The 20,154-nt window shown below is 43.5% G+C and overlaps 1 protein-coding gene across 5 annotated transcripts; it reads right to left on the minus strand.

Annotated features, from left to right (window-relative positions):
* Positions 1-100: 100 nt before the first annotated feature.
* On the minus strand, positions 101-18,574 carry cdc14b (cell division cycle 14B). Of its 5 annotated transcripts, none has more exons than XM_012817139.3 (16): positions 18,227-18,574; positions 16,286-16,376; positions 16,033-16,108; positions 15,353-15,445; positions 14,346-14,422; positions 13,441-13,507; positions 12,692-12,754; positions 11,850-11,937; positions 11,049-11,279; positions 10,369-10,507; positions 9,702-9,873; positions 8,745-8,842; positions 4,920-4,967; positions 4,738-4,836; positions 3,484-3,802; positions 101-627 (listed from the first exon to the last, which is right to left on the minus strand). In XM_012817139.3, exons 1-16 carry the CDS (start codon positions 18,330-18,332, stop codon positions 607-609), a joined length of 1,788 nt encoding a protein of 595 aa, XP_012672593.2. In that variant the 5' UTR covers positions 18,333-18,574; the 3' UTR covers positions 101-606. The 5 variants fall into 5 exon arrangements, with proteins under 5 accessions (XP_012672593.2, XP_031426958.1, XP_012672662.2 ...); XM_031571098.2 differs by lacking the exon at positions 18,227-18,574 and adding an exon at positions 16,663-17,356; XM_012817208.3 differs by lacking the exon at positions 4,920-4,967 and having other exon boundaries at positions 18,227-18,572.
* Between the last annotated feature and the right edge of the window lie 1,580 nt (positions 18,575-20,154).

Consider the following 20,154-nt stretch of genomic DNA (forward strand, 5'->3'; position numbering starts at 1 on the left):
AGCGCCGCTCGCATGTATGAACAAAAGACATGCGTCGAGTGCACGTGTCTCCAGTGTGATTGTAATGAGAGTTAGAAAGAAAGAAAAAGACTTCCACCTGGACTGGTCAGAATGATTTTATTAAAATATCTTCCCATGATATTCTACTCTGGACATTAGTACAGTTTAAATAACTGAACAATTATGAGGATATCTGACCCTTGAAAACATGATAAAAAAAAAAAAAAGGATATAAAATATGTACAAGTATTTACATCACCCCTTGTTTTCAATGATTATCAAATGCTGGTTATATACAGGTTAACTGAGGGAAAATTAAAAGGTTTCACCCAACATAATATTTGTTTGTTTTAAAAACAGTGATTTTAAACATAAGCATCAGCTAGTTTCTGTACTAATGAACTTGTCTAAACATTGTAGCCACAGCAGAGGCAACAGTCCCATGTCCCTTTGAACAACAACAACAACAACAAAAGAAAAGTCCTGGGTGCAGGCTGTGTGTGTGTTTTATAAAGACCTAGTCCATGCACATTCTTAAAAGAGAATATGCCAGATGGTCAGTTCCATGCAGTTCCTTCCTGTACCACTCATCGCAGAAGAGGTGCTCTAGCTTTGGCTATGGATTGACTGCAAAGAGGGGGAAAAAAAAACAACCAAGAGGTTAAAAACGTACATCCACTTCAACTGGCCTCTCCCACTGGTCTACCAAGTTTGACCATTCTCAATTACAAAGTGATAAATGTGCATTTGACCGTAAAACTGTAAGATTGCTGAATATTCAAATGACCAGAAGTAGCCGAATCAAATAGCTGATTTGTTTTAAAAGATAAAATGGTTGAACGATTAAAAGATGTTGGCATCAACCAAGAGGGTAATTGCAGTATGCAGTCTTTAATGATGTTGCCATGTTACTTTTAGAGGTCCCGCTTTATATGAAGTGTCCTTAATACAGTGTACTTACATACTGACTTAATAATTAGTATGTAATTCTCATGTGACCTTACCCATTGGCTTACATCTTGTACTAATGAAACATTTATAATAAACTACTACTACTACTAATAATAATAAACTAATAATACTAGCAGAACTTTGATTTAAAAAGGCACACTGCAGTTATCAATTAAGTACATTAGGACATGACACAAAAGGTGGCCCTTTTAGATGTAACCAATTCAAATGTATTTAAAGAAGGTCAAACACATAAACAAGATTCACTGAAATAATGGTGAAGGCGTCTCGCTCAGTGTTATAGATCTAGAAGCATCTCAAAGTGTGTAAGCGCGACGCTCAACAAAGTGAAATGAAGTCAAGCAAGCAGAAATTAAAGAAAACACACGCACACACACACACACAAGAAGAATACAGAGGGCTTTTAAAGGCCCGTAAAGACAAGGAAGTACCAGGGTCTTGCAAAGCGCACTGATTGTAAAGAGGACTGAGCTTTCCTTCTTCTGGACACCGCTCGTCTGCAACAAGTCAAAAGTTTCAGTGTGAAAACAGATGCACACTAGGAGGTGTTGGAATCAGAAGTTCCCTGAAGCAGCAACAGCACACTGCATGTCTGACCATGGGTCTGATTTTAAACCATCTTGGTCTGGTCCATAGCAACAGCACACTGCATGTCTGACCATGGGTCTGATTTTAAACCATCTTGGTCTGGTTCATAGCAACAGCACACTGCATGTCTGACCATGGGTCTGATTTTAAACCATCTTGGTCTGGTCCATAGCAACAGCACACTGCATGTCTGATTTAAACCATCTTGGTCTGGTCCATAGCAACAGCACACTGCATGTCTGACCATGGGTCTGATTTTAAACCATCTTGGTCTGGTTCATAGCAACAGCACACTGCACGTCCGATTCAAACCATCTTGGTCTGGTTCATAGCAACAGCACACTGCACGTCCGATTCAAACCACCTTGGTCTGGTTCATAGCAACAGCACACTGCACGTCCGATTCAAACCACCTTGGTCTGGTTCATAGCAACAGCACACTGCACGTCCGATTCAAACCATCTTGGTCTGGTTCATAGCAACAGCACACTGCACGTCCGATTCAAACCATCTTGGTCTGGTTCACAGCCGCTAGTTTCATCCTCTATGGAGTGGTGCAAGGCAGAAAGGAAGAAACTCGCCCCAGTTCTGTCCAAATCTGCTCTAGAAAAGATACCTTAGGACATCCCCTCTGGGACGCAGAACCTCCTGTTTCTTATCATTTGCCAGATGAAAGAATGCCGTTTTAAATGACCACCACAAGGACAAAATAACTGTTGGAGCTTAGCTTTTAAAAACCACTGCCTGAAGACAATATGGTCATACATGTATTATTCCTCTGCCTGAAGACAATATGGTCATACATGTGTTATTCTTTGTGGCATGACGACAATATGGTCATACATGTGTTATTCTCGGTGGCATGACATTATATATACACACACTTTTTGAGTGATTTCCACATGGTACACTGGACTTTGGCATCCTAGCATTGAGGTAAGCCTTTAACCACCTGAGGGTGGGTGTGAGGGAGAGTCCTGACTAGCTTCAAGGGTGTCTTATAGCTGCACTTTGGCACATCTTATTTGCCAGCAACACAAGTGTTGAGACTGCATTTCCCCATACTGAGAGGGCTATTGCAACGAGGCAGCACACACACACACTCAAGAGATTCCAGTACAAAAGGGACTGAACTGCCTGAGGATCCATTCCTACTTCTCCACAATCGTTTACAGCTGTATACCACCCAGCTTCATGTGGCTGCAGGACTGTTCCCAGCTGTGCCTAGAGCATGTTTTGATGCAGCTTGTGTACATTTTTATGACCAAGGCTGGAACAGCCGAGCCCAATACGGGACTCCTACCCCAAGCCTATGTTCAGCTAAAGCCATCCCCTTGGTGAGTGGAGCACCTATCTGCCCCTGAGCCAACCCCTGGTGAGTGGAGCACCTATCTGCCCCTGATGAAAACCTTGGTGAGTGGAGCACCTATCTGCCCCTGAGGAAAACCTTGGTGAAGGGAAGACGGCCATGAGCTCAGAGAGGAGCGGAATTAAGGTTCAGGCGAGCCACAGACCATGCAAGCAGAGTGCGTGGAAGAGGAGGGCAGTAGAGCGCGTGGAAGAGATGGGCAGTAGAACGCGTGGCAGAGGAGGGCAGTAGAACGCGTGGCAGAGAGGAGGGCAGTGGGAAAAGTTGTGGCTAAAAGAGACAAAACTAAAATGGAGGGGAAAAAAAAAAACCACATAGAGGCCCCCTTAACTGACTGCTTTTCATCAGCATCTTCTACTCAGCCTCTTTTCCTCTCAGGAGCACTGATCTCAAAAGCATCTGGAGCAGCAAAAAACTGGATGAGGCTAGGCCAGGCCCATCCGAATGGTTTTGTGGACCAGTGCTCGTGAGGGAATGGACTAGGCGGCGGAGAATTGCCACTGAAGAAGAGAATAGAGTTCAGTTGCGTTGCGGTCGGTCTGTGGAAGACTTACTGGGGGCTGCAAGCCCACGGCAGCCCCGCAGAGCGGAGAGGCAGGGAGGGGGGCGGGACCAGGAGGCTCCTGGGGGCCATGATGGCGCTGGTGGACGTGGTTGTTGCTGCTGCTGCAGCCGCAGCTGCTGTTGTTGTTGTTGATATTGTTGTTGATGATGTGGTGGTTGGGGGGGCCTAAGCAGCTACAGTCCCACTGCTGAACAGTGATGAGAGTGGTGGATACATGCTCAGCGTGGGCGTGGGCCTGGTGGTCCAGTTCACTCGCCAGCACATTCAGGTTGCCTAGGGACCTGGCTAACCTCGGGTGCGAGTGCGAGCTGACGAGAAGAAAGCAGTTAAGCATCTCATCTCATCTCATGAGAGCTTGAGTCAGAACTCCATACATCTGACTCGCACTCAAGCCTTTTTTATTTTTTTTTTTAAAGTAAAGCTTTGTCAAAATGAGTAACACAGATAGAATTCAATTAAACTGGATTAAAATGCCTCTTTTTAAAAAAAGGGAATCTTTGTTGAGTGAGCAGTAAAGGTCTGGGATATCGGACCTAAAAATTAAATATCCTGATTAAAAATACCACTTGGTACAATAAATGCCTTTGGTACATTGAGCAGCTGAGGAAAACAACATATCCTGATTTGTCTGAATGACATTATGCTCAAGTGTATTTCCATTTGTATGAAAGGGAGGGATATCATTTCATGTGTGTACTTCACAATACCAAACTAAATTTCACAGCCAATGCCAACTTAACATCTCTAATCTGTAGCGATAACTACATTTTGTTTGGAAAGAGATCAAAAATAACCATGATTGCCCAACCCTAATAAAGAGCATCACGTGTGTAAATATCCCTAATTAAGAGCCTCACGCGTGTAATAAAGAGCATCACGTGTGTAAATAACCATGACTGCCCAACACTAATAAAGAGCATCGCGTGTGTAAATGGTTATGACTGCCCAACACTAATAAAGAGCATCGCGTGTGTAAATAACCATGACTGCCCAACACTAATAAAGAGCATCACGTGTGTAAATGGTTATGACTGCCCAACACTAATAAAGAGCATCGCGTGTGTAAATGGTTATGACTGCCCAACACTAATAAAGAGCATCGCGTGTGTAAATGGTTATGACTGCCCAACACTAATAAAGAGCATCGCGTGTGTAAATAAAGAGCATCGCGTGTGTAAATAGTTCTGGCTGAGAAGAGAGAACCCCCCCAGCGCTCGAGAGGAGGTGATGGGACGCCACTGACCTGACGCCCGTGTTCGCTCCTCCGAGAGACATCCTGCTCCTCTTCCTGAGCTCCTTCTGGGACTGGGCCGCCTGTGCTGCGCTGGACTGCAGAATGATCCTGTTTCAGAACACAAAGGGAAACTACTGAGCATGGCCACTTTCGCCAGAATGCCGAGGAAAAAAAAACCTGTTATTCTATACCTTAACGACCGAGATGCTGATCTGGTGTGCGTTTTATTCTCTTCTAATCTGTAGGAGATCAGATGGGAAAACAAAAGAGAATAAAAGTCCTGAAGTGAAAGACCTGACCCTGAGAGGAGAGGTCAAAAGGTCAAGGAGGTAAGCATGGGTTTCTCAGAGGTCAAAAGGTCAGCCTGGGTTTCTCAGGACATCTGAAAACTCCACACATCAAAAGAATCATGGACAGATCCCCTCATCCCACACAGAGTGCACTACAATGCAGTCTGGGTTTAAGGATTGTATTTAAATTATGCCTGTTCAATTTATATTCATGTAGGCTACAAACTCTTTTTGTTTTGATGGGGAATATACTTGGGGGGAATCTTGTTGTTGTTAATCCCCGATGGCTGCCTTCGCTGGTTACGAAAAACATTTCGCCGTTGCAAAAGCGGATATGATGTTTATAGAGTGGGGAAGTGAGATCCAAGACTCATGCGAGACACACTCTAATGTGCCGTCCACCTGTGATTGGATCAACCAGGACGCATGTTTATACCAGGTGTGAACTGGCCTCTAGACCTATAGAACAGCCTCTAGATCTATAGAATAGCCTCTAGGCCTATAGAACGGCCTCTAGATCTATAGAACAGCCTCTAGACCTATAGAATAGCCTCTATAGAATAGCCTCTAGATCTATAGAATAGCCTCTAGACCTATAGAATAGCCTCTAGGCCTATAGAACAGCCTCTAGACCTATAGAACAGCCTCTAGATCTATAGAATAGCCTCTAGGCCTATAGAACGGCCTCTAGATCTATAGAACAGCCTCTAGACCTATAGAATAGCCTCTAGATCTATAGAATAGCCTCTATAGAATAGCCTCTAGATCTATAGAATAGCCTCTAGGCCTATAGAACAGCCTCTAGATCTATAGAATAGCCTCTAGGCCTATAGAACGGCCTCTAGATCTATAGAACAGCCTCTAGACCTATAGAACAGCCTCTAGATCTATAGAATAGCCTCTAGGCCTATAGAACGGCCTCTAGATCTATAGAACAGCCTCTAGACCTATAGAACAGCCTCTAGATCTATAGAACAGCCTCTAGATCTATAGAATAGCCTCTAGGCCTATAGAACGGCCTCTAGATCTATAGAATAGCCAGAGTTCACTTTGCTGTAATGGAGGCACAAAACATATCTAAAGAATGACGGCGTAACAGCAGCATGATCGAAACCATTTCCATCAAGGATCATTTCCCTAAACCCTGGGCTCTGCTAGGAGTGTCATCAACTGCAATGACGCACAGTTGACCAGCAGGGGCACACTTCTGCTCTACAGGCATTTGACCAGCAGGGGGGCACACTTCTGCTTTACCGGCATTTGACCAGCAGGGGCACACTTCTGCTTTACAGGCATTTGACCAGCAGGGGCAAACCGAAAGCTATAAACAAAAAAAACAAGTTGCTTACTCTCCTGATCATGTTCCGTCTCGAGCAGTGCTATGAGCTTATACATTTACATTACATTTAGTCATTTAGCAATGCTAGGTGCATATACATTTAGTCATTTAGCAGACACTTTTTATCCAAAGGAGAGAAAAATCAAGCTTAAAGCAAAAGAAACCTAGTGTAACAATAAATACTATTTTACATAAGAAAAAGAAAAGTGCAGGAACGTAACTACTGTAGGTGCGAGTTGAGTACTAGTTAGAGGAGATAGCACTGGAGGAGGGTAGGTGTGCTGTGGTTGTGTGCACGTCCACAAGCCCAAGGTACCGGACACATATCTGTGTACATGCTGGGACAAGTGAAGTGCTGTTAATGTGATACTATGTTACACTGAACCAAACAGAGCTGTTTGAAAAGACTGTTTTTCAAAACACCTTTTAATAAATGCATCAACTAATGTATTAATGCATTATGATTTGTTTAGTTTATGACATCTTTTAAAGGAAAAATGTAAAAACCTTTAAACTTCAAAATATATATATTAAATAGCATTTCAATTTTGAAACTATTCAACTAATCGATTAATAATACAAAAAAATTGACTGAACTGAATGGCCTGAAAGACTGAACAATTGATAAACTAACTAGGTTGTAGCTGAAGTTGTAGTCCCATTCTAAAACATACTATAGTATAGTTATGAAAGGCCATATAATACACAAAGCATGGATTTCTGCACAGGCCTGGAGAGTTTACCAACAGGTCTCAGGAACAGAACAAGACTAACTGAAGCCATTTGCTCAACATTCTGGTAAAATAGTTCAGATTTGGAGGGCGCTGATTGGAGGAGAGAGAGATGAGTGGGGGAGGGGCACACTTACAGCACTGCATTCTGGGGCTCCTGAGGCTGGGGGACTGGGGGCGGGGGCCCGGGACGGGGGCCTGGGGGGCCCGAGGCTCACCTACACTCCTAAACCGTCTATACACAAATGGATGACGGCCGAGGGGAAGCCACACACAAGCCACCACAGGGCAAGGCTACAGAGCGAAGTGATCAGCATAGCTACCAGCCATCTAGACAGAAGGATATATTAACACGTCACAAACAACAGCAGAAGAAAGGAGGAGAATTTTCTAGACAAAAAAAAACTAAAACAGACCAAAGGGGTGGGGTGGGGGTTATGACAAGCCAACATTCAAGCCACTATTCAAGTCCAGAAATTGAAAGACAATCTATGTTCATTCTGTACACAGTCCATTATTTGTGTTACTATAAATGTTAGCAAATGAGACAGAGGTGCAAGAATTCTAGCCAATTAAAATGTAAAGGGGGGGGGGGGGGGGGATTACAGTTCAATCATATCATTAAGTTTACAGCACTAACGCTTCAATTTCAGTGCATTCGTGTAATCATTCTATAGAGTTCACAGATATGTGCGATTAGTGGTCAATCACAGAGGTGACTTGATTGCTGGCTTGTGGTGAATCAGACACACTAGAGAACATTCCTTTTAAAACAGCGAGGCCATGCGCTGTGAGGGTGAAAGAAGGTCGCCCATGCGATGGTGAGGGTTAAAGGTCACCCATGCGCTGTGAGGGGTTAAAGGTCGCCCATGCGATGGTGAGGACATACAGTAACATCATTCACGGTCTAGCCATGGATAGAACGTAAATCATTAAAAGACCTCGTTAGTACACCACATAGTATACCATTCCCCATACACCCCTATCCTCCCGAACCCTCAACGGATCAGTGCAAGGCAGGAAAAGTAAGCAAAGAAGGGGGGGGGGGGGAGACGAGAATTTTCCTCCAGACTTCTACGCAAAAAAAATAAAAACCCTTCTATTTAGATCCATTTGTTCTACTTCGAAAAAGATACGGAATGGGACCTTTTGCGTTTTTTTGTGAGGACAGGACAGGACGACTTTAATGGCCGACTAGGCAACACAGATGTGTTTTTCTCTCTAAGAGCTTAAACGGTAGTGCCACAATGGATCACAAGGTATCTATAGGGTTTAAGACGAAGTCACTTAGAACCTTGACTAAAGTCCAAACTGTATTTGCTGATGTCAGTTGGAAGAGAGAGAAGATGGTGTGGCGTGTGTTCCACGAGCACAGGGTTATGTTCAGCACATAAAAGGGAGGCTTCACCCCCTCATTTAAACACACCTACCTGTTGTGCTGTGCAGTCAAACACCCATGACACCCATGTGCTGTCAGGGTACCAGCCAATAGCAGAGCAGTTATTACAAACTGGTCGTTATACTTGTTTTTAATGCTTATATTGAGGCTGGTATGAAGAATGACCACCATATGTGGTGTGCCCCCCTAGTGGCCAGAGTGGGTAGTGCGCCCAAGGGGCACTGATGGAGCATGAAGGGAAAGGGGAGGATCCTTACGATAAGGAGCCGGTGGACGCTCTGGCCTGCCTCCTGCTCTTCAGCGCACGAAGTTTGTCCCCTTGAGTGATGGCGCTGCCCTCGTCCTCATTGTCGTACTGCGGAGAGGTCAAACACACAGTGAAACACACACAGTGAAACACACACAGTGAATCACACACACAGTCAATCACACACACAGCCAATCACACACACACACAGTCAAACACACACAATCAAACACACGCAGTCAAACACACGCAGTCAAACACACACAGCCAAACACACACAGCCAAACACACACAGCCAAACACACACACACACACAGCCAAACACACACACACACACAGTCAAACACACACACACACACAGTCAAACACACACACAGTCAAACACACACACAGTCAAACACACACACAGTCAAACACACACACAGTCAAACACACACACAGTCAAACACACGCAGTCAAACACACGCAGTCAAACACACGCAGTCACACACACACACGCAGTCAAACACACGTAGTCAAACACACACACACAGTCAAACACACACAGTCAAACACACAGTCAAACTCAAACACACACAGTCAAACACACACAGGGTCAAGCAGCTCTTCCATTGCTCAGGTACGTAACTGTAACTATCCACACACCCACGTCTCCCTTCTTCGTACCCCCCCCCTCCCCCCCAATGCTGTAGTCTTTAATATCTCTTCATCACTCTTCCTCATCCTCTTCCCTCTCTGAGCCTCACTCTTCCTCATCCTCTCTGAGACTCACTCTTCCTCATCCTCACTCTCCCTCATCCTCTCTCTCTTCTTCATCCTCTCTCTTCCTCATCCTCTTCCTTCCTCATCCTCTCTCTTCCTCATCCTCTGAGACTCTCTCTTCCTCATCCTCTGAGACTCTCTCTTCCTCATCCTCATTCTTCCTCATCCTCACTCTTCATCATCCTCTCCCCTCTCTGAGCCTCACCAGCTTCGTGTCCGAGTTCCTGCTCGGCCTGTTCTTGTTGCAGTCGTTGATGGAGATGTCGTCGACACCAGACAGGATTCCCGTGACGGTGGCCATCTTGTTCGAGCCGTTCTCCTGTTCGCTCAGCTTCTCGCGGAAGAGATCGCCCTCCGCCCACATGCCGTTCTGCTTCCTGTGTGGAAGAGAGGTCATTCATGAATCAATTACTCACAGGTCAAGTTAGTTATCTAATATTATAAAGCATTTAGACAGCTTCTTCGTGTGAACCACGGCAACATCATAACTGTCGTTAAAATGTTTAGATATTCTGTTTTTAAATATTGTAGCATGGAAGGTCAATAGCCACTGCTATTGCAATGTGTGTGTGGCTCTACTCTGTCAAAGCATATGGTCAAATGAGACAACTACAAATATATAAAAACATCCCTGCAAATCTCTATAACCTTGGTCTATGATCTCCTCAAAGAAATAGGGTGGGGCAGCGGGGTTTACAACTGTGTATCATCATTTGTGATGTCTGTACTACCTGTATGTTGTAAACCAAAAATCAATAAATACAATGTTAAAAAAAATAATAATAATAATAATAATAATAAAAAAAAAACATAAAGCAGTAATGTTCCATAACAAGGAAGCGGCAGGGAATGGGAGGGCATGACTGACTCACTCTTCCACATAGTTCTGCTGTGGTCCAATGACCGAGCCGGGTCTGCAGATTCGGATCCACGCGATGGCTTCGGCAGCCGTCAGTCTGAAGTGCTTCATCAGGTAGCAGCCAATCAGGGTCCCTGTGCGGCCGAGGCCCGCTGTGAAGGAAGAGACACACACACACACACACACTAGAGTCAGCAGCCAATCAGGGTCCCTGTGCGGCCGAGGCCCGCTGTGAAGGAAGAGACACACACACACACACACACACACACTAGAGTCAGCAGCCAATCAGGGTCCCTGTGCGGCCGAGGCCCGCTGTGAAGGAAGAGACAGACACACACACACACACTAGAGTCAGCAGCCAATCAGGGTCTCTGTGCGGCCGAGGCCAGCTGTGAAGGAAGAGAGACACACACACACACACACTAGAGTCAGCAGCCCAGACAAGCGTCTTCTAGCTATGAAGGAAGACACACACACACACACACACACACACACACACACACACAGAGTCAGCAGGCCAGACAAGCGTCTTCTAGCTATGAAGGAAGAGACACACACACACAGAGTCAGCAGCCCAGACGAGCGTCTTCTAGCTCCGAGTTTCAGCCTCACTGTGCAACAATTACAGGTTTTGCTTTCTGGAAAACTACACACATATTCATCTCACACACACACACACACACACACACACACCTTTACAGTGGACAGCAATAGCTCCCTTTGCATTCTCGCAGATGTGTAGGAACTTGCTGACAATGGCGTCGGTTGGCGTGCTGCCGTCCACAAAGAACAGGTCGTGGTGCTCGAAGCCCATGTCGGTGAAGCGCTTGGCGTCATACATCTTCTTGTTCAGCCGGATCACGGAGGTGACGTTGTGCTTCCGGAAGTATGGGAAGTAGGCCTCTGGTGCATGCAGAGGGTAGCCTTAGGAGGAAGAAGAAAGGACATCTCAAATTAATATGGGCTGTTATATAATAATAATAATAATAATAATAATAATAATAATTCATCTTATTTATATAAACATTATGACTGTATTAATGGTGAGGACAGAGCACAGAGGATATGGCATGGATTACTTCTCATTCATTTGATATCATAGGAAGATCAGTACAGTAAGGTTACAGTACATCACAGCTATAAATTAAAACTACGGACCAAGCCTGCCGTTACAGCAGTACCCCACAGGTTCATGTACAACCTCACTCACTACACTGCTTCACAACATGGCCACACAGTCAGGTGCATATATAAAGAGTATTTAAGAAAAAGGAGAATTACTATCGTCACTGTGCATCTCCGTGCTGTTGTGAACCTACCATTCATCTCTGTGCTGCTGTGAACCTACCATTCTCCTCCGTGCTGCTGTGAACCTACCATTCATCTCTGTGCTGCTGTGAACCTACCATTCTAAACGTCACTGTGCATCTTCGTGCTGCTGTGAACCTACCATTCTCAACGTCACTGTGCATCTCCGTGCTGCGGTGAACCTACCATTTTCAATTTTGCTCTTTGGATGGGGCCCGCTGAAGGCCAGAAACTTCCCCGGAATGATCCAGTTGAAGTCCCCGTTCTCTGCTCTCTGGGGGAGAGAAATGGTGACAGGAATTCAGCGCATTATCCTTCACACTTGATACAGGAATTCAATGCATTATCCTTCACACTTGATACAGGAATTCAATGCATTATCCTTCACACTTGATACAGGAATTCAATGCATTATCCTTCACACTTGATAGAGGAATTTCACACTTGATACAGGAATTCACCGCATTATCCTTCACACTTGATAGAGGAATTCAATGCATTATCCTTCACACTTGATAGAGGAATTCAGCGCATTATCCTTCACACTTGATGCAGGAATCCAGCGCATTATCCTTCACACTTGATGCAGGAATTCACCGCATTATCCTTCACACTTGATGCAGGAATTCAGCGCATTATCCTTCACACTTGATACAGGAATTCACCGCATTATCCTTCACACTTGATGCAGGAATTCAGCGCATTATCCTTCACACTTGTTATTATACATGTGAGGCATGGATCACAATATGAGCTTCTGTGAAAGAGCAAGAATGCTAGAACTCACTGCTCTCAACAACTGAAGAGATGTTCTCAGTATCCTGTCCGAGATGACACAACATTCTCAGTGTCTGGGACATACTGATGAAACGCTGAGATATAATTTGCTCACGCAGCAGCGCACAGCAACGGCTTGTTTCATTTCACCGATAGACTTGACAAGTGTTGAAAGCCAAAGTAAACGTAATATATCAGCGGACGGCTTGTTTAACGCAACAACTAAATAAAAACAAGATTTTAGACATTACCTCATAATGTTCATATTCCTCCACATCAAACAGGGAAAAGTCCAGCCATCCCAACCGCAGCGCCTAGGAGACACAACCAGTTGGGATTTTATGGTCAAGATCACAGTTCAGGCAGTCAGTGAAACGCTACTACATCCAGTGCCTAATATTGAACACACACCTTGTGTGCAGCACTAATATTGAACACACACCTTTGTGAACAGCTCTAATATTGAACACACACACACCTTGTGTACAGCCCTAATATTGAACACACACACACCTTGTGTACAGCCCTAATATTGAACACACACCTTGTGTACAACTCTAATATTGAACACACACACACACCTTGTGTACAACTCTAATATTGAACACACACATACCTTGTGTACAGCACTAATATTGAACACACACACACACACACCTTGTGTACAGCCCTAATATTGAACACACACATACCTTGTGTACAGCCCTAATATTGAACACACACATACCTTGTGTACAACTCTAATATTGAACACACACACACACCTTGTGTACAACTCTAATATTGAACACACACATACCTTGTGTACAGCACTAATATTGAACACACACACACACCTTGTGTACAGCCCTAATATTGAACACACACATACCTTGTGTACAGCCCTAATATTGAACACACACACACACACACACACACACCTTGTGTACAGCCCTAATATTGAACACACACACACACACACACCTTGTGTACAGCTCTAATATTGAACACACACACATACCTTGTGTACAGCTCGCAGGCAGTCCAGAATGTTCAGATTGTACATGCAGGTTCCAAAGGAGGCATCTCTGACAGAAAACACAGAGAAACACGGAGAGCATATCAGTCTGAGATGTAGGTCATCTGAAAGAAGGCAAACTTTAACAGACTCAAAAGGCCAAACATTCTGAGTTTTACTCTCGGCACGCTTTATAATAATCCATGACAGGTAAATGCAGTCATATTTATTTAAAGTAAATCTTCCCTAGCATAACTTGTCACCTTGGTAAACCTTTACAGGCTTGTATTTGTTGCTTGTGATCGTGATCCATTGTATTGATGGTGCATTTGACCCTCAGCGGGCTGGCAGTCTTTTTGAAGTTATGAAATGAGATGATACAATGAATGAATGTGGGGTTCCTGCTGCTAGGTTCATCAGGTGCTTGTTTGGAGTACCCCTGGGGTTCCTGCTGCTAGGTTCAGGTGCTTGTTTGGAGTGCCCCTGGGGTTCCTCATGCTAGGTTCAGGTGCTTGTTTGGAGTACCCCTGGGGTTCCTGCTGCTAGGTTCAGGTGCTTGTTTGGAGTGCCCCTGGGGTTCCTGCTGCTAGGTTCAGGTGCTTGTTTGGAGTACCCCTGGGGTTCCTGCTGCTAGGTTCAGGTGCTTGTTTGGAGTACCCCTGGGGTTCCTCATGCTAGGTTCAGGTGCTTGTTTGGAGTACCCCTGGGGTTCCTCATGCTAGGTGCAGGTGCTTGTTTGGAGTACCCCTGGGGTTCCTGCTGCTAGGGGTTATACGCTTGTTTGGAGTGCCCCTGGGGTTCCTGCTGCTAGGGGTTATACGCTTGTTTGGAGTACCCCTGGGGTTCCTGCTGCTAGGGTTAGGTGCTTGTTTGGAGTGCCTCTGGTACCAAACTCATAAGATGCTCACCTGAACGGCAGAAATGTGGCGTTTCTAGACGCCAACAGGCTGAAGGCCTCCTCAGGCGTCTTCTGGAGGTGCATTACCTTTAGGAGGGAGGGAGGAGAGAAGAAGAAGTAAGAAAGAAACGTTAACCAAAACCAGCAAACTCCCAAATGATTATGTCCAGTGTAATACAGACAATCTACCTATGATGTGTGCAACTGGCCTCCACGATGATGGGCTAACTTGTAAACACTACATCGAGAGCCGAACGAGTTAAATGAATAGTCTTCAGGGACCATCAAACAAAATCACTGGCAGCCTGCCTGCCTGCCACCTGTTTGTACTTCTAGGCAGGCAGAATGTTGGACTGATATGCCGTGTGATTGTGTAATCAGTCAAGGCTGTTTAAATAGGTCAAAGGTATACGGAGCAAATCCATTGGGTTGCATATCAACAAGAGTGTTGTTGTAAGAGTTACCATATGGCATCTTACTGATGTACCTTTACTGATCGACATATTATCTGGTGTATATCAATATAATTTCATTTAAGAGCCTTTTAGATGCTAAGGATGTGCCTCAATGATGTTCTAAATGATTCTCTGATTTAATTCTTTTTACTTATGTAAAAAAAAAATTATATACTTAATTTCTGAGTTGTTTAATGTGTTTTGCTTATTTATTTTGTCTGTTTTGTTTTGGTTTGTTTATTTATTGTTGTATGTATTATGTAGCCTCAATCAGGGCTTTGCTGCAAAAGAGCCCTGTGCTCAGTCAATTCTCCCTGAATAAACAATGATGATGATGATAATAATCAGGTTCACAAACTAGCTAAATTTGGTTTGACTACTGTACTATTGTCTGATTATGCCGAATCACACAATTTGGATTCTCTTACGCAATACAATCATAATATAGATGACAAATATGAGGCCTTGACATGCATATTCACTTAAATTACATTGAAAATGTCCAAATACAACAATGTCTTCACATTAAAACAAAAAAACGGCAAAACTCAGGCTTACTTACAGCATATGAGCCAATCAAATAGGCCGCATTGACTTGTTTCTTTTTGTCTCCACAGGAGTAAAAAATGATCTTTTTCTTTGCAAGCGTGAAGGACTGAAAATCAAGCAGAAGACAATACCACTAATCACATATGATATTTCGTTTTAAGTCGTCAAAAAACATTTTGGTGCAGCCTTATGGCGCGAACACCATGTTTCCCCGGGAAAACAACTCAAATGACCTCCATGTATGGCATATGCCACATAAGGTAAACAATACTGTGGTTGTGCACATGCTTTGCAACTGTATTACTTTGAGTACAAAGGTCACACACACACACACATCCATACACACGCACACATCCATATCCACACACACACACACACACACACACGACAGGCCGTTGACTAGAAAGGACAAGTCAATTTACCCCACAGATGCACTAAAATAAATATTTTTACAACTCTGCAGAAGATGCTTAAATATACAGTTCACACCATTTCTCAAGGCACAGATCATGGACTGCATAACCACACATTAGGGACAGGACTGTGACCGACAAGCAAATAGCAGGTTTCACTGGGACGTGTGCCATATCTACAGCACTGGCAGTGCGGACTTTGATGAATTGGTGTTAGTCGTCAAGCAGATTACATGGCGCTGTTTACATATCTTGAGGTGTGGAGTTAATTCGGGTTTACCTTCAGTTTTTTGCTCAGCTTGCAGGAGAAGCGATACAACATGGCCAAGTTCAGCGGGCCAAAGTCCGCATAGAAGCTAAAATAGACAATACGGTTAGTTACTCTTCCAAACTGTTCGGAGAATATGTGAGAAAACAACAAACAGATGATAAAGTTATAAAAGAAAACTATTTTCTTTTTAGGCTGCAACACAGCTACAGTTACACTCACATGAGAGACAGAGTAAATCACCTAAAAGATACAGCACACTTACTTCTCATAAGACAGCTCGTCGTCAACGCAAAAGCCGTGCCTCTCGGCGGTGTTTTTAACTTTGTGTTGGAGAATAGCAAAGTAGAGTTGATCTAAAAGAAAACAAACAGAGAGAGAATGAATTAGGGGAGCAACAATGCAACTTTTTGTTTGATGGTCACAACATTGCACAATGCAATTTAGAACGATTTAGAGCTAGGGCCTGAATTGTAACGCCATACACCAATGTAGACTCAGATCAACCACGCCACACAAATGCCCAAGCACACGAAACGTGAATTTGAATCTGCGTTCCGGAAGCATGCGATTAAAAACGATTGGCTACCAGCGTCAGTGTAGAAAGCAAACTATACAAAACCAAATAGACCAAGCACTTACCTTTAATGAATTCAATGCCATTTACTACCTCGTTTCCTTGAAAAGACATTCTTGAATACATACTTGGTCTTAGTTGGCCGAACTTAAAGTAGCCTCCTGAGACGTTGCCTATCAGGCACACAAGCTATAGGCTAATCTACGTAGCCTACGCTATCTTCGGTTTCAGACTTCTTAAGTAGTCGTATCTTTTGATTCGATTCGAATTTTTTGTTTTTTTAAGAGCGTGGACAAAGCTCCCCTGCTGCAGAAGCAAAACAAAATTGCAAGCTTACTGCATAACGCTATGCGATTGAAACAGACTTGCAAAAGTATCTTCTTAGTTTTTGTTCATTCCAATCAGGTAACGTTTGGAAACTATTCAACATCTACAATGTAACAATCCTACTCTTGACAGAATTCGATGGCTTGAGGAAGACAACTCGTGTCCCGAACCTTTCTTGTGAGCAAATCTACAAATGTGGGCAAAGTCAAGTATGACACCACCCCATCCACAAAAAAGCTCTTTCTAGGAAGGACGTCAGTCACTCCACGCACCGCTGTAGAATTTTAAAGTTGGAAGGCAAAATTAGCAATTCTAATTGGAGCAATGCCCGAGCCGTTGCTAGGAGAAAAGCCAAGCCCAGCCAATAGAAATGCAGATGAATTTGAACAACAGTCTCAGATTTTTTGATACAATGTAAACTGTAGGTCGAGTTATACACATAGACAGTGGAATTGAAATAGGCTTAGGGGTGGATTTGATGCAACGGAGAAAAAAAGTATAACCTGGAAACAGAGAATATTTAAATCAATCTATAGATGCAGATATAAGGAGATCTAAATGGTTTTGTGGCCTCAAAATGATCGAAGCTTTATCAGCAGCCTAGGGCTACATTATGCACATAGGACAACCTATGATGCAATATTAATTCTGGAATCGAAAAATATAGAATAATCAGACATGCATTCCTTAACCCATTATACATACGTAGCCGTTAGCTCACCCATCTCCCCAAATTATAAAAAGTCATAATTATAGCCTGAAGGAGACCTCGTCTACGACTGTTCGAGGGGGAAAAAAAAATGTTGTAGCCTAATTTACTGGTTCTTTGTCTGTCGTTGTTTTCAGTCAGAAGATAAAGCATCCAACGTAGGCTACGATAGATAGGTTACAATAACTTGAAAACCCCTTTAACACATTGGCCGTATCTGCTGAAACATTTTGAACTTCTGGACGTGTCAGCAGCAGACATTAGTATGGCCTATTCATAGGCTAATCGTAAACCATCATACCCTACAGTTCGGCTTTAGACTTTGGCTACATGAATAGACCTACATCTTGCCCTACACCCTGCAAGTTGGTCTGAAGTAGTTCCTCCTGTTTTTGCAATTGCTACCCACCGGTGTCGCCATTTTTAATTAAGAATATGGGGAATGATTTAGCGACAACGTCGGCCAGATCGAGCGTCCTATAACGTAGGCTACATCGAAGGGTGACATAGGCTACAGTAAGTGTGTTTGTGCGACCATGATCGTCAAAATTAAATACTAGTTCAACCTTGATGTTGCCCCGTCCTCAGCCTACCTGTTATGCCGATATAAATGTCTGAGTTGGGCTCCGCCTCTTCTCTTTTCGCTGCACATACTCTTTTCCCCGACTCTGGTCGCTTTCTTTCGCATTTGCGTTTCATACTTGTTTACGCATGCATTGCTTATATTTTAAATACGCAAGCAAGTAGGCTATGCTCAGGTTGCACTGGAGATGACGGCGTTTTTTTTAACTCCTTATCTCATCGTGCTTTCATCCCAAACGCTGCAGACCTCAACAGCCATCACGACTGGTTTTGCAACGGCGATGTCTGTCTTTCTATGCGACTGTGACGTCTCAAAACAGGGCAAGTTTTAGAATCCTGGACTGTGACGCAATCAGAACGTAGCCCAAATCCAACAGTTAAGAACACGGGGCGATCGAGTGGTACAACCCCCTTTTTGAACCAGTGGGCACTGTAAGTAGACGATGGGTTGACTCAAAAACGATCCGCATACGGATGTAATTCTAGAATGTTGATTGGTTAAGATGAGTTACCAGGCAGGAACTGGCTATTAGCAGGACCTCTATTTTTTCGCTGAGCTACAACGTCGTTTGCCTGACTTTTAAACGATCGTTTTATTTTTTTATTTTAATTCTGTGAAGTTATAAGTTTTAATACTCAACTGTTTTGTTAACCGAATTTTTACGAAGTCATACGGCTAAACAAACAACCGACTTGTTCACCGAACTTTTCAACCGTGGAAAATACATAGCAGCAAGCTAACGTAGCTAAACGATGCGTTAGCTTAGCCTGGTAGTCAACCTGTTGACATCCTATCTTGGTCGCATCGGGTTTAATTCATTAATAAACACGTCTCTTACCTTGAACGTCTACTCCTCATGTCACGAAGTTGCTACACTAACTGTATGTAACACTATGCACAAATGCAAAATATATCCAAGACAATATAGCATATCAATGCAGCAACCTAGAAATGCTAAGCCCCCTGAACTCCTATGCATACTACAGGTTATTGAAATCAGTTTCCGAGAATGGCAAACAACAAATATGTTTGCGAAGAAAAGAGCAACCTTCCTCGCAATTTGTTTGTAATGTTAGTTACAACCAGTCAACAGTTTTACAGAGGTATAGAAAACATTGGTGATAGAAACTAGGTTCTAAAAAAGGTTCCCAATTAACGTCTTTGAAACCAATCTATTTATTTAGTGACATAATCTTGACAGTGTCACATAACTGCTCTGAACTTTGACTGACAGCTGAGTACTTACACATTACAGCCATCAGTAGAGCTAGCAATAAATACATTTTCCAAACCAAGTGCAGTAATTACACTAGGGTGCAGATGTATATGCACACACATGATAAACAACATCTGAACGAATTTAAATACAATTCAATAGCAAACATTGAAAAAACTATGACAGTGTATGTTTTTTTTTTTATTTGATGCAAGACATTCAGTGTCGGGTGATTGCAGGGAGATAGGTTCCTGTCTTCAGGTGCAGTGTCTTGTATGCTGTGGTCAGTCTAAATTAATTGAGTCTTGATGTGTTCCATTCAGTAGACCTGTGGAAATATACTGCAAAGCATATACTTGTTTTAAAAACATGATTACTAACACCATTCAAAACAAGACCTGTTTAGTTGAAAGCCCACTCACCACGTCAAGGTACAGGTTATGGGTGGGGTGTTAGTGAGACAGGACAAGACAAGACAAGACAAGACAAGGTGTAGGAGCCATTTCTATCCACCTTTTAGTTAGGTTTATTTTAATGTTACTTATTTTAGCCACTTGGGCGAGTATTGCACTGGGTGTGGCTCGTCACAGGAAATTGGGTATATCTACAGGTGTGATTACTCAATTAGGGAAAGGTGTGGATGGCGGGGAACACACGCCGTCCACACTGAGGCTTATAGGATAGCCTCCACACAAGGTTAATGAAAAAGAAAAGGATGCTTA

Source organism: Clupea harengus, chromosome 7 (assembly GCF_900700415.2).
Source record: "Clupea harengus chromosome 7, Ch_v2.0.2, whole genome shotgun sequence".
NCBI lineage: Eukaryota > Metazoa > Chordata > Actinopteri > Clupeiformes > Clupeidae > Clupea > Clupea harengus.